Consider the following 14,967-nt stretch of genomic DNA (forward strand, 5'->3'; position numbering starts at 1 on the left):
TGCTCACCAGAACAGTGACTGCATCAATACATCCTTCACAACTCAAGGATGTGGCACTGAAAATGCTGGCTCATTAAGCCAGTTACAACCAACTTCAGGTTACAATTGGCCAGATTCTACATTCATTTACTCTAGGTCTTGATTACCATAATTGCGTGATTTGCCCTCAAGTGCTGCTAGCGGCTAGTTCATTGCGAATTCCTGCTTTTAAGAACTGGAAAAGCAACTAGTTCTCAGCCTGCCTGCCTGGCACTCCAGCCAGGGAACGGGGATGTAGTGCAGGGGGGCTTGCCTTGTCTTTGAAGGATGTATGTGCTTGGGGGAGGGGGAAAAGCAAAAGGAGGATTGATCTCTTTCTATGGGCTCTTTACTCTTCCTCACCACTTTTGCTGGTGCAGCCTTCTCCCTGCCCCTGCCCCCTCCCCAACCTAAACAAATCAAACCCTCTCCTCTCAGTCTGCCAGCCATCTGGTGCCTCTACATTACAGCCCAGAGCAACGCCCACATTCACAGAATGGCCCTGTTCTCCTGGCAGAGCGGCTCACTTCCTCAGTGCCTGTCAGTGATGTTTTAATACAATCTGCCACTGCCTGATGAGACACCCTCTCACGCCCACCAGCCTCTTTGTATATAAACCCTCCACTCCCATCCAGCTAAAGCTTACGGCATTTGCCTATCAAACTAACCCCCTGCTGTCACGTGCAAGACACGTGCACACACACAAAATTCAACCATAATGAGAGGGAGGTTGGTCCAGCAGTTAGGTATTTAGCCTAGGACTTGGGAGACTGGAGTTCAATTCCCTACTCCACCAGAAACACCCTCCCGTGTCACTTTGGGCAGATTTCTGGGACTTTCTTAACTCGTGCAAAATGGGATAACAATGCTGACCTACTTCCTAAGGATGTTGTAAGGTTAGCTACACTAAAGACTGAGGTGTGCAAAATGAGTACATAGGTTATTTTCATCTTTATTAGAGACGACCTTGTATAGAAAGAGCCCTAACACTGAGAGAAACATGAGTATTTCCAACTCCAGTAGCCTTGTAGTTTTAAAAAAAAAAAAAAAAAAAAAAAAAAAAAAAAAAAAAAAAAACCACCACACATATGCAGCCACAAACAGATGTAGTATGAAGAGCCTTAAAAATTCCTTCCAACCACTAGATAGCAATGGAATATTTAAAGATGTGAGTTTTTCCCCCCACAATGTTTTTAACAGCAAGACGTTTCCAGGACTAAAACTTTTAAGACCCAGTCAGGAAGACAAATTCTAAATAATGCCTTTGCTTAAAGAACAGATCAGGTTTATTTTATATACATATATTCCATAATATTTTTTACATCATCACTTCCAATCTTTACGAGTTTGTTATGCAACAGCTGTCTGACACTAAAGCCAGCCTCCTAAAACTCATGCAAGCCCAACCCCAAGTTAGCGGATACATGATCTGCACCGCCTTCAGTTTTTAAATAATTGACAGTTATTTCTACACCTAGTTTTTAAAGACAACTATGTATGTGGGAAGAGAGAAAGTGATTCTGTAGAAAGGCCATTTCTACTCATATATGGAATGTGGATAAGGCAAAGTTTCACAATAAATTAGAAGAAACCCCAATCTTTCTACCTCTGGTAAAAAAAGAGTATACAGTAACTCTTCACTTAACGTTGTCGTTATGTTCCTGAAAAATGCAACTAAGTGAAACGATGTTAAGCGAATCCACTTTCCCCATAAGAATTAATGTAAATGAGGGGATTAGGTTCCAGGGAATTTTTTTTTTTTTAAACCAGAGAAAAGACACTAAGTTTTAAACAATTTAATACTGGTACACAGTGATGAGGATTGAGAAGCTTGGTTGAGGTGGAGGACTCGGAGGGTGGGATATTTCCCTTACTGCTAAATGATGAACTAGCAATTGTCTGAGCCCTCAAGGGTTAACTCTCTCACTCTACAAGGCAGCAGGAATGGAGGGAGATATGTGCATTTCCCCTTTAAGTACACTGCCTTGTTAATCAGATCAGCTTGCTGAGACCAACTGCTGCAAGCTCCCTCCCTCCTAAGCCCTGGTGTGTGTCCCCTGCTCTATGGAAGATGGGGTAAGCAGGGTGCAGGATTAGGGGGAACCCTGACATTAGCCCCCCCAGCACAGCAAGCAGGAGTCTCTGGGAGCAGCTCCCAGGCAGAGGGCAGGAGCAGCACATGGCAGCGGGGGGAGGGACAGCTGAACTGCCGATTGCTAGCCTGCTGGGCGGCTGCAGCACAGGGAACTTAGGGGAGCGGGGAGCTGATAGGGGAAGCTGATATGGAGGCTGCCAGTCCACCCTGGTTCCAAGCCCCCACCAGCTAGCTCCAACGGGCTGCTCCTTCCTGCAAGCAGTAGACAAAGCAGGCGGCTGCCAAACGACGTTAGACGGGAGCATTGCACAACTTTAAACGAGCATGTTCCCTAATTGATCAGCAACGTAACAACGTTAACCGGGACGACTTTAAGTGAGGTGTTACTGTACGTGAACCTTAAAATCCAAAGCAAGCTTCAAGTGCAATACTGTAGGGCTATTGGTGAATTTTTAAGGGCCACAAAATCGAGATGGACGTTTAATGAAGTCCTATTGTAATCCAGAAGCATCTAGCTAGGCTTTTTTAGGACAGCAGTTAAAAGAAGCCAAAACCCTATAATTGTTTTAAGATAGGCAATGCCAATGATTAATTCAATGAGTAGAAGTTATACCTTGTTTGCAGGATCATGCCCTATATTCAATGTAGGAAAGCAAAGGAATGATTGTTATGGGAAGACAGGTTATAACAAGAGCACAAGACACTAATGTATGCCCACATCTTGTCAATTTGTAAGAGCAGGAGTCCAATAAGAGGAGAAGCAGATCTCACTATTGACTTGTTTCTTCCACTTTTCCTTAGATTTGAAAGAAGACAGGATCCAGAGAGAGATTTCAGAAATATGGGGCATCCTGAAAAAGGGGCAAAGCTGCTTATGGGAAGAGATCAGGATGCACAATATGACGGGTTCTATTGAGGCTGGGTCAGGAAATGAGGAGTTAGAATATAGTGCAAAAGAGAAATCTTGAGCCAATGCAAGGATTGAGGTTGGAAGAGTCATCTACACAAAGTGAGCTTAACTACAGCATAGCGAATGGAATCTGGAGTGATGCAACCATCAGGGGATGGTGAGAGGAGATAACTAGAATGCGGAGCAGGGTGTCAGCAGCAAGAATGGTGGAAGAAGGGATTAAGTGTGGAAGTTATATAGAGGAAGTGCTGACAGGATTTACTAGCAGCCTGGTTGTGGGGGGGAAGACTGCTAGAAGGAGTGCTGATGGAGGCCAAGGTTTGAGTCCCGTTCTTCCAGTTAAAAAGGAGTGGAGGAAAGAAAAGCTTTTCAAAACAAGAAGTCAATAGTTTCTACTCTTCTCTTAACTTAATCCTTTATACAGAAGGGATCACTTGGAGAGCAGATTTTTGGTTCCAAGATGCGCATTTATTTAAATATAGTTGTGACTAGAGCAGCTGAGATTATTTCTGTGGAAGACCAATCCGTCATGGAAATAAGAGGTTTTGAAGTTTCATCTAGCGAAATATAGCATAACACCAGAAAACCACTAAATATTTGACTGTCCCTCTATGAATTCTTGTCAGCATTTTGAAAAATGCCTCAGAACTATGCATTGCTTCTCTGGAACCATAATTAAGAGCTCTGACACTGCCAATATAGCTTGTAATTCATTTCTGTTAATATGCAGTGGTTTCTGGATCTCATCCATTCTAATACTTGCACTTTGGAGCAGGGGAAGCCCTAAGATGTCCCTAGCGCTGTGAAGTGATAGATCAATTTCTGGGTGGAGTTCAGCATCTGTCTAGCCTCATCTTTGCAAGCAAAAGTCAATACAATGGGGACTCCTGTAAAGTATTTAGTGGATCGAGAGGTAATTCAACAAGATACACAAAAAAGGAGTAATCCTGTTAACCTTTAGAACACAAAAGGTGTTCTTCCCCACCTGCCATAACATATTAGTTATGGGTCTCTTCTGCTACTGTATGTGATGTGCCCCAGCAGGCGTAGCTAAGTGAAGGGGCACTTGTATAAATCGGAGCATTGCCAGCAGATCGAGGGACGTGATCATTCCCCTCTATTCGACATTGCTGAGGCCTCACCTGGAGTACGGTGTCCAGTTTTGGGCCCCACACTACAAGGATGTGGAAAAATTGGAAAGAGTCCAGCAGAGGGCAACAAAAATGATTAGGGGGCTGGAGAACATGACTTATGAGGAGAGGCTGAGGGAACTGGGATTGTTTAGTCTGCAGAAGAGAAGAATGAGGGGGATTTGATCGCTGCTTTCAACTACCCGAAGGGGGCTCCAAAGAGGATGGATCTAGACTGTTATCTGCTTCCACTGAGGACAGAACAAGGAGTAATGGTCTCATTGTTGCTGTGGGGGAGGTTTAGGTTGGATATTGGGGGGGGGGAGGGCAAAAAAACCCCACGTTCCCTAGGAGGATGGTGAAGCACTGGAATGGGTTACCTAGGGAGGTGGTAGAATCTCCTTCCTTAGAGGTTTTTAAGTCAGGCTTGACAAAGCCCTGGCCGGGATGATTTAGTTGGGGATTGGTCCTGCTTTGAGCAGGGGGTTGAACTAAATGACCTCCTGAGGTCCTTTCCAACCCTGATAGTCTATGATTCTAAGAAAACAACAGAGGGTCCTGTGGCACCTTTAAGACTAACAGAAGTATTGGGAGCATAAGCTTTCGTGGGTAAGAACCTCACTTCTTCAGATGCAAGAAGAATCTTGCATCTGAAGAAGTGAGGTTCTTACCCACGAAAGCTTATGCTCCCAATACTTCTGTTAGTCTTAAAGGTGCCACAGGACCCTCTGTTGCTTTTTACAGATTCAGACTAACAGCTACCCCTCTGATACTATGATTCTAAGGTTTACTAGAATTTCTATTCCTTGGGGTGGGATTTAAAAAAAAAAATTCATTCCACATTGGCATAACTCTGTTCCCACTGAAGTCAATAGGAATTTTACTGTTCATTTCAATGGGAACAGAGTTAAGCCAGAGAATCTCACCCTAAAGCTTATCTTCAGGTATGAGGTGGATAGTGATCAAGGAATGACAAGGAAAGTCAATAAGCGGGGCGGGGGGGGGGGGGGGAGGATGGAGAGGGGAAATGGGAGAGAAGAAGAATTCCACAGAGAAGTGGCAGAAACCAAGAGACCCAAGAAGGGAGAGACCTCAAGGAGAGTCTGGAGCAGACAGCTCAGTTTTAAGGATGGAGACTACACTGTACCTACCCTAACCACAACCTACTAAGCCAGTTAAACAGCAATAATTCCACTGGAAGTAAAGCGATGAAGTTTTAGAAAGTGCCCCCCATTGGGAGCCCGCAAGTGTGTTGGGGGTGAAGTCTGGCAGACAAATGAAAGCACTACAAACTTGCACACTCGTTTGTACTAGAAGATGGACCAGGCCTTCACTTGGGGGTGCCTCACAAATGTATATGCACAAAGAATGGCAAGAAGAGTTGTGACTGGGTGTCTGCACCTTAAAAATGCCAAAATCTCAGTTAAGTATGCATCTGTGACAAATCTAGGCATTTTCTGTGACCAGTGCTATGTATCGCTCTGTACCTATGACCTTGGCATCACTATCCACTGTGGGGGAAATAATTCATTTTTTCCCCCTAGGACATGGGAGATCAGGCTAGGTATTTGAGAAATATGTACATTATGGCTCTCCGGAATGGAATCAACACATTTGAATGGGAGACCTTGGGAACCAATCCCAATGACCAAAAAGGTACACCTCGCTGCAGAGGGAGCTGAACATGTGAATACAGCATGGCTGTGTTCAGAGAACAAAGACAAGAGGTGGCAGGTGATGTGTTAAGAGCTGAGCTCTTAGACACGGGGCTCTGACTTGGGACTGACAGACAAAAGGGACACAGAGAGAGAAAGGAAGCAATGATCGTTTCTACAGCAGCACGGATCTGGGACTGCTCTCTGCTAACCTAAGGAGTTTCAGATTCTGTAGGCCAGGTGACCAACTAATTGTGACCTTGTTTTGAAAAGGCTCCCTGATGTCACTGCAAACACTTACTGAGAGCACTGCACCCCAAAGGGTGCACCTCCTTCTGCAGGAGTCGGATTTAGATGGATTCACTGCAGGGAGCCAGAGAGACAGGGATGGTTGGTGCACAAAGGCCCAGTTTCGGAGTTATGGAGGCAGCAGCATACAAAGGAAAACATGTACTGGACAGCCAAGACTGTAGAAGCTGCAGCGATTAACAGACCTTATTTTAAGGGACAAGATTCTTCCCCCCCACTCCACCCCCCCATACAGATCAGTCAGAATGAAGGAGCTGTGCCAACGAGATAGGCATCAGAGGCTGTAGAGAACCAATTCTACAATCCTGTTCCAACATAGCTCAAGATACTTGCAAAACTAAGTTTTTTTATGCTACTCCAAACTGCAGAGACGATGCCAGATAAAGCAGCACAAAGTGTGAGAGGCTCGTGAAGACTTTCAACCATGGCTAGCTAGGCTCCATTCTTACAAGCTATGTGGTTACATTATTTAACAGCACCTGTGGATTCACAAGTTATCATAGCTGGAAATGGCACATGAAGCCCTAAGAGGGATTAAACTGGTGCTGAAAAGGATAAGGGGGAGACTTGGTGGTGGACTCTTCAAGTTAGAGCTTCAATTGAGAAGAACAAGGTCAACAAATGGCAGGCCAGTGGCTTGAGCAAGGATAAGAGGTGTATGGAGGCAAAAAACCAGCCAAAGTGTTGCAACAGATAAAAATTTGTCCTGCAATGGGCTACATAACCAACTAGGAGGATATGAGGGAGACGAGACCATCTACAAACTCACTAAGGCAAGAGAAAATAATGAGGGATGTGAATCAGTTTGCTTCTATTAGAAATGAACATGGTATATGACAAATCAACAAAGCCTGGAGTGATAATTTTGAAAGAGTGCTGAACGAGGAGAAGCCAAGGAAGGAACTAACACCACACAAGCCGAAACCAGGCTTGACAGATTGCATGCAGAAGGAAGAGGTTGCAGAGGCACTTAGGGCCATATGAAGTATGGGTGGATGCACTGAAGTCACTGGGAAGGGAAGGCAGCAAGTATTTTACAAGTCTGTTCAATGATTCTTAAGAAAGAATGCTGGAGTGACAAAAGCTTTGTTGTGCCCATTTTTAAACAAAGGAGAGAATATACTGTGTTCTAATTATCACCCAATTAAGCTGATGTCATACTATGAGAGTATGGGAGATGATTCCTGAAAAGCATTTGCATGGAATGGTTGAAGTTTGAAACTGTCAGTAAGGATGCCAGGAAGAAGTATGATTTTGCTATATTTATCATAAGAATGTCCGTAGTGGGTAAGACCAATGGTCCATCTAGCCCAATACCCTGCCTTTCAACAGTGGCCAGTGCCAAATGCTTCAGAGCAAACGAACAGAACAGGGCAATCATCAAGTGACCCATCCCATCATCCAGTCCCAGCTTCTTGCAGTCAGAATCCTCTAAGAATTCTTATGGAGAAGTTCAGAGAAGAGAGACAGCATCGGAGTATGGCCTTTATAGACATGGAGAGGGCATATGATTGTATACCAAGAGAATTGAAATGGGAATTTGAGACAGAGAGGTGTGCCTGAGGAATAGGTCCATCTTACCCAGGATATGTGCAACGGACCAGCTAGCATAGTCAAAACCAAATGGGACTACAACACAGAGTTTCCAGTAAACATTGGCCTGCATGAGGGGTTAGCACTGAGTCTTTTTTGTTAGCAGTTGTCACAGATGTGATAAGTGAGAATATATGAAGGGAGACATCTTGGAATATGCTGTTTGCTGATGACAGTCATATGTGTAGAAGACAGAGACCCTGAAAGCCAACTTTGAACAGCAGCATCACAATTTTCAGCAGGCAGGACATGGAGTGAACGTTAATAAGACCGAGGCTTTGATAACTGGGGGACGACCACCTACCATAAAGGATATTATAGGCAGAAAGCTTAGGGGAGTGAAAGAATTTACATACCTAGCATCAATGGCTGCTGACAATGGTGGCCTCCTGAGTGATGCACAGCATCATACCAAAGCTGCTTCAGGTGCAAATAGAGGGAGCTGACCCCAATTCTCTGGGATAAAAAGATGCCAAAAGGCAGACTGTATAAAACTATAATTTGTCCCATCCTAACGTATGGAACCAAGACTTGGCCAGTCACAAGAAAAGAGACCTTGAGGTGGTCAAATGGTTAGATGCTCCTTGATAGGGAAATGACGTTGTGGGGGATTTTGAGTGGGCTCGGAGGCACTGGATTCACCACTCAAGCTACAGGCTGCAGTGACTGGAGAGCATTCTAACTGCCCTACGTAGACTCTACACTCCAGACCCCACTCAAAATCCCTGGGGCTTACCTTTTATTAGATTTGATGGTGCCGTCTGTACGTGTGCCACAGGGAGAACACACCCTGAGGCTGCTACTAAATATAAATCACAAACACAGAGGTGTTCACGATTCATATTTAGTCACACAAGCGACTCTGCATACTTCAGTGGGCGTGGTACCCCAGTGCCCTCTGTATACGAGCTACCACTGACTCTCCAGAAACTTCCACATTAAACGAATTCACTAGAAGCTTTATCTGTCAGCAGCCTGGGTCCTTTCCAGCTCTGCCAAAGAGAAGAAAGGAGAAGAGCACTGTGGGGAAATAAAGGCAACGAACAGAGTTCTGCCAGCTTCCAGGAAACAGAACTAGGTCTGTCTTTACCTTTTAAGGCAGCATTGCTGAGTGTGGGGTGCACACAACCCTTGTGGGGTGGGGCACAAAACAGTGGCAGTGCAAGTTTCCTCTGTACTGTCCAGCCAACATGGCAGGGTTGGAGCTTTCAAAGGGTTTAGGAAGCCCTTGTTTGAAAGATTCTAAACAAGTGCATAATCCAACCCCTCAGGCGGACTCAGTAAATTGTCCTGTCCCTCTACTAAATAGGCATCAGGATTGTAGGGCTTTTCTGGTTGACATGGAGCAGACAGTCAAAGCTAAATTCAGTTGTGGCATAAACCCACTAACTGAATGGGGCTGTGTCTACTTACAGCAGGGAGAATTGGGACCCCAATCTCCATTTATACATAGGAGATTATTATAGCACTTCATACCTGGCAAATGCATTTTGCTGGGGGTGGGGGAGGCAAAGAGCAAACAAATGTGCACAGATGGTAGTTAGAGGGGCAGTGGAAAGAGCTATGAACCTAGGCCAGAATGGCAGCAGAGTTCAACCACACTTGCAACTTCTTACCCATTTTTTCAAGCCAGTGAATTAGCCTGCAAAGAGATGAAGTCACAGCCAAAGATTAAGACAATCAGGCCAGTCAGCAAGCTAGCAGGCATTAAATTTAACCTTTTGAAGTGTTTTGGGAATGGGCATTAACCGCACAAGCAGTTTAAACTTTACTACTACCATAAGATTAGAGAGAGATGCTGCTTATTTAGAAAGCCCCTACATTCTTGCAAAAGGGAAGTCGAGTTTTTCCTGCCAGTTCTGTGAACATTAAACAGAGGAGGGAGAGCTCTGGGACAGAAAGGCAGAACACCCTGAAGATATGCTCTCAGATTCATTGTCTTCTGGATTTTACTGCCAAATCCTTCTCCAGATACTGGAGCATCTCGGCTCTTTTCTCATGTCTGACCTACTGGGTTTTTAGGCTCAGGGAATCCCTTTTTATTTGAGAATTATACCAAAGATAGGGCATTCAGAGAGAGAGCTAATTGAGTCTGCTGTTCTCCACTGCTTTGATGTCAGAATATTTTACTCAGAGACAAGCTTCGAATAAGGCTTATTACTATGAGCATCTATTCCCGCCATCACACACAGCATTTTCAGCAGCTAGCACTCATCCCCACCCTACACAAATGACTCCAGCAGCACAGGTGGATTCACCTGCATTGCTTCCTACAGCATATTGTCAGCTGGCCTGAGGCTACTGTTGGGCAGAGCCCTTTCCTCCTTCTCCCAACCTCCCCCCCCACCCCACCCCAATGATCAGGGTGACGAAGCTCACCTGACTCTCAGCTGCCTCTTAAAAAGATTCATAGATTCTAAGGTCAGAAGGGACCATTATGATCATCTAGCCTGACCTCCCGCATGATGCGGGCCACAAAAGCTGACCTACCCACTCCTGAAATAATTCTCTCCCATGACTCAGCTGTTGAAGTCCCCAAATCACGATTTAAAGACTTCAAATTGCTGAGAATCCTCCAGCAAGCGACCCCTGCCCCATGCTGCGGAGGAAGGTGAAAAACCTCCAGGGCCTCTGCCAATCTACCCTGGAGGAAAATTCCTTCCCGACCCCAAATATGGCGATCAGCTGAACCCCGAGCATGCGGGCAAGATTCTCTAGCCAGACCCTCTGGAAAAAGTTCTCTGTAGTAACTTTTAATATCCCATCATTGACCATTGTTGCTAATTACCAGCGATGGCACGTTATTAACCTATTGACTAAAATCACTGTATCCCATCAAACCATTCCCTCCATAAACTTATCAAGCTTAATCTTAAAGCCAGAGAGGTCTTTTGCCCCCACTGTTTCCCTCGGAAGGCTGTTCCAAAACTTCACCCCTCTGATAGTTAGAAACCTTCGTCTAATTTCAAGCCTAAACTTCCCGACAGCCAGTTTATATCCATTCGTTCTCGTGTCCACATTAGTACTGAGCTGAAATAATTCCTCTCCCTCCCTGGTATTTATCCCTCTGATATATTTAAAGAGAGCAATCATATCCTCCATCAGCCTTCTTTTGGTTAAGGTAAACAAACCAAGCTCCTTGAGTCTCCTTTCATACGACAGATTTTCCATTCCTCTGATCATCCTAGTGGCCCTCCTCTGTACCCGTTCGTTTGATTTCATCCTTTTTAAACATGGGAGACCAGAACTGCACACAGTACTCCAATTGAGGTCTCACCAGTGCCTTGTATAACTGAACAAGCACCTCCTTATCCCTACTAGAAATACCTCGCCTAATGCATCCCAAGACCGCATTGGCTTTTTTCACGGCCACGTCACATTGGCGACTCAGTCATCCTGCTATCAACCAGGACTCCAAGGTCCTTCTCCTCTTCCGTTACTTCCAACCGATGTGTCCCTAGCCTATAACTAAAATTCTTGTTATTTATCCCTAAATGCATAACCTTACACTTCTCACTATTAAATTTCATCCTATTACTATTAGTCCAGTTTACAAGGTCATCCAAATCTCCCTGCAGGATATCCCGATCCTTCTCTGAATTGGCAATACCTCCCAACTTTGTGTCGTCCGCAAACTTTATCAGCCTACTCCTACATTTGGTTCTGAGGTCAGTAATGAATAGATTAAATAAAATCGGACCCAAAACCGAACCTTGAGGAACTCCACTGGTAACCTCCCTCCAACTTGACAGTTCACCTTTCAGTACAACCCGCTGCAATCTCCCCTTTAACCAGTTCTTTATCCATCTCTGGATTTTCATATTGATCCCCATCTTTTCCAATTTAACTAATAATTCCTCATGCGGTACCGTATCAAACGCTTTACTGAAATCAAGGTATATTAGATCCACCACATTTCCACCTGCTTGCACTCCAGAATTTAAGGACTGAGTTTAAGGCCCTGTTTACACTAGGGAAGTTCACACCAGTGTAGTTATGTCTCAGAGCAGGACTTACACCAGTAACATACCGGGATCAGCGATACTGGTGCAGCACATTGAGTTTGTATCACTACAGTTACTTTCATGCAAATCTCCTTGGTGGAGCCAAGGCCAGAGCCTCCAGCCCTTACGGATGCAAAGGCATCATGTTAGTGCAAAACTTGAAGGTAAACCAAGGCAGTAATGTCCACCTTAGTGCACTGACAACCTACTACGCAGTTCTGAGATGTGAGCTGCCCCATGCCATCTCAAAAGGTGCCAACCCCAAAGCCTAATGTCAATAACTTACATGGCAACTATTTGCCTGCTGGTCAAGTCACAGAAGTGTGACTTGGGCTCAGGTGGGCAAATCTCCTCTCCTCCAGAGGAGGCACCATCCCCCTCGGAGACAATGAATGGTGGATCAGGGATAAGGGAGAGGCCCCATCTACGGAAAGGAGCAGTGGCACCCGACAGCTCTTGTATGGGGAGGGATGACCGCTGCCCCGCAATGAGAAGCATGGCAGGGCAAAAAGGGTATGCCTAGGGCTCCAGATCACCTCAGTCTTGCCCTGCAGAGCGCTCCACTCACGTGGATTTAGACAAAGCCAGGGGCAGCTACAAAGCCTCCAGAACAAAGGACGGCAGATTTGTAACTGTTGACACCTAGCCCATCCTGCACAAGTCAATAAGAGCGGAGGATACCATTCAGAGTTCAGGAAGCCTGCAACACCTTGCAGGACCAGGCCCTATATTTATCTATTGACTGAATGAAATTTAGTTTGGGAAAGCTTCAGGCCCACCCCCACAAGCTGCCCAAGGCATAACAACTATCCAACCTGACCAGATTTCTTTATTCAACTACAATTAAAAAAAAAAAAAGCCTGCATGCACGCTCAATAAGAAATACCTAACCACTGCAAGAACAAGCAACACCAGTATAACGCGAGGTCTGCCCAGAAAAGCAATCAACGTTGCTCCAAGTTCCCTCGAGAGAGGAGAGAATCACAAGGTATTTAGAAACGTAGCACTTCTCAAGACACCTAGACTCATAGTATGCACGCACACAGGCCTGGAAAGAGAGGGGATGTGGAGACAGCACAGCCTACCTGCCATATTCTTATGGTGAGAAGGGAAAGGGGCAAGGAAAGCCGCTCCAGAGGAGAGGATCACATTCAAATGGATGACAAGCCTAAGAGTAAGGCAAGAATCGTAGCAACACAGCTTTCCTCGCTTGGCTACAGCCTACACCTTGCCAGGCAGGGATCGAGACATCATCCACCAGGAGCAATCAAGGCCGAACGCTGAACAGAAGAGGAGCATTGATCACATCCTGCCCGTTTAACCAGCAGCCAAGACAACGGGGGATTTCTCCTGCTACTCAAGTCTTTCCTACCACACTCCCGGGCGCGACCCGAACCAAGGCGGGGGCGTGTGGCGGGAGAAGCAGCCCCCCCCCCCCCCGGGACAGCAGCCCAGCGCGCCTGCTGATGTGTCAATAGCCTCGGCGGGGGGCTCCTTCGCACGCAGAGCCAGCACCGGGATACCCGCGGGCGATGCAGCCGGCAGGAAAATAAGCCCCGCAATTCAGCCTCCCCAATACCCCGCACCCCAGCCCGGCCGGGCCGTACCTTGTCAGCGAAGCTGCGGGGCAGCAGCAGGTCCGGGCTGGGGCTGAGCTCGGAGGCCGCCTCCTCGCTGCTGGAAGCGGCCAGCGGGTGCGGCATGTCCCGCAGAGCCCGGGGCCCGGAGGAGGGCAGGGCCCGGGGGGTCCCCAGCCCGCCGCCCCCGGCCGACATGGCTGCGCTCGGCGGCGGCAGTAGGCGGGCAAGGACCCCGGGCCCAGGCAGCCGCTGGCGGCCCGAAGCACAGACCGCCCCCGCCCGCTGCAGCCCGGCGGAGCGGGACCAGCACCCAGCCGCGAGCTCCACGCCCAGCCGCCGCGCAGGGAGCGGGCAGCCGCGGGGCGGACGCGGAAGATACAATGTAGCCGCCGCGGCAGCGAGGGAGAAACTCCGCCTCCTCCGGCTGGGGCTGCCCGACCGGGCCCTCTGCCAGCGCCGGCGGGGCGGGGCCAGGGGCGTGGCTCGGTGTGAGCGCCGCGGGCTGGGCCAGAGGCACCTGGGCGGTTAGATTTGGGATGACAGGCCAAGCAGGTGCGCAGGGCTGGGCGGGACCTCATCCCAGGGTCAGGTGTTTAGACTGTAAACTCTGTGGGGGGGAGGAACTAACTTTTGCTCTTTATTTGTACAGCGCCTGGCACCCTGGGTCATCATTCCTGGTTGGGACTGCTGAGGTGTTGCTCTAATACAAATAATAATGATGATCAAACCAAGCAAGCCCTTTTGAAGCCAGTTGTTGTCTGTCTGGTTAGGGCCCCAATCTAGCAAATATGTGCACCTGGGCTTAATGAGGGACTACTCACATACTTAAAGATAAATCTTTGCCCAACTGGAGACCATCTCAGGACCATTATGCACATAAGTATTTTCAAAATTTCAGTGGGAATACTCACAGTGAATAACTGTTAAGGATGTGCACAAATCTTTGCAAGGGGAATCTGAATTTCAGAGAACATAAGAACGGCCATATTGGGTCAGACCAAAGGTCCATCAAGCCCAGTATCCTGTCCTCTGACAGTGGCCAATGGCAGGTGCCCCAAAGGGAATGAACAAACAGGTTATCATCAAGTGATCTATGCCCTGTCACCCAATCCCAGCTTTTGGCAAACAGAGGCTAAGGACACCATTCCTGCCCATCCTGGCTAACAGCCAGTGATGGACCTATCTTCCATGAATCTATCTAGCTCCCTTTTGAACCCCGTTATAGTATTGGCCTTCACAACATTCTCTGGCAAGGAGTTCCAGAGGTTGACAGTGTGTTGCGTGAAAAAATACTTTCTTGTGTTTGTTTTAAACCTGCTACCTATTAATTGCATTTGGTGGCCCCTTGTTCTTGTATTATGAGAAGGAGTAAATAACACCTCCTTATTTACTTTCTCTACACCAGTCATGATTTTATAGACCTCTATCATATCCCCCCTTAGTCGCCTCTTTTCCAAGCTGAAAAGTCCCAGTCTTTTTAATCTTTCCTCATACGGAAGCCTTTCTATACCCCTAATCATTTTTGTTGCCCTTTCCTGAACCTTTTCCAATTTCAATATATCTTTTTCGAGATGGGGCAACCACATCTATACGCGGTATTCAAGGTGTGGACGTACCATGGATTTAGATAGAGGCATTATGATATTTTCTGTCTTATTATCTATCCCTTTCTT

General features: G+C 46.7%; 1 protein-coding gene across 2 annotated transcripts in view; it reads right to left on the bottom strand.

Annotated features, from left to right (window-relative positions):
- SNX30 (sorting nexin family member 30) overlaps positions 1–14,967 on the bottom strand; it is an 85,026-nt gene that overhangs the window by 50,098 nt on the left and 19,961 nt on the right. The window contains exon 1 of one of the 2 annotated variants that reach the window (XM_054031571.1): positions 13,322–13,674. The exons of the other annotated variant lie outside the window; for it this stretch is intronic. Coding sequence (XP_053887546.1) covers positions 13,322–13,489 — 168 coding nt within the window. The 5' untranslated portion in view covers positions 13,490–13,674. Of the gene's footprint in view, positions 1–13,321; positions 13,675–14,967 lie in introns of those variants that run through there. 2 annotated transcript variants of the gene reach the window in all.

The sequence above is a fragment of the Malaclemys terrapin genome, chromosome 6 (assembly GCF_027887155.1).
Source record: "Malaclemys terrapin pileata isolate rMalTer1 chromosome 6, rMalTer1.hap1, whole genome shotgun sequence".
NCBI lineage: Eukaryota > Metazoa > Chordata > Testudines > Emydidae > Malaclemys > Malaclemys terrapin.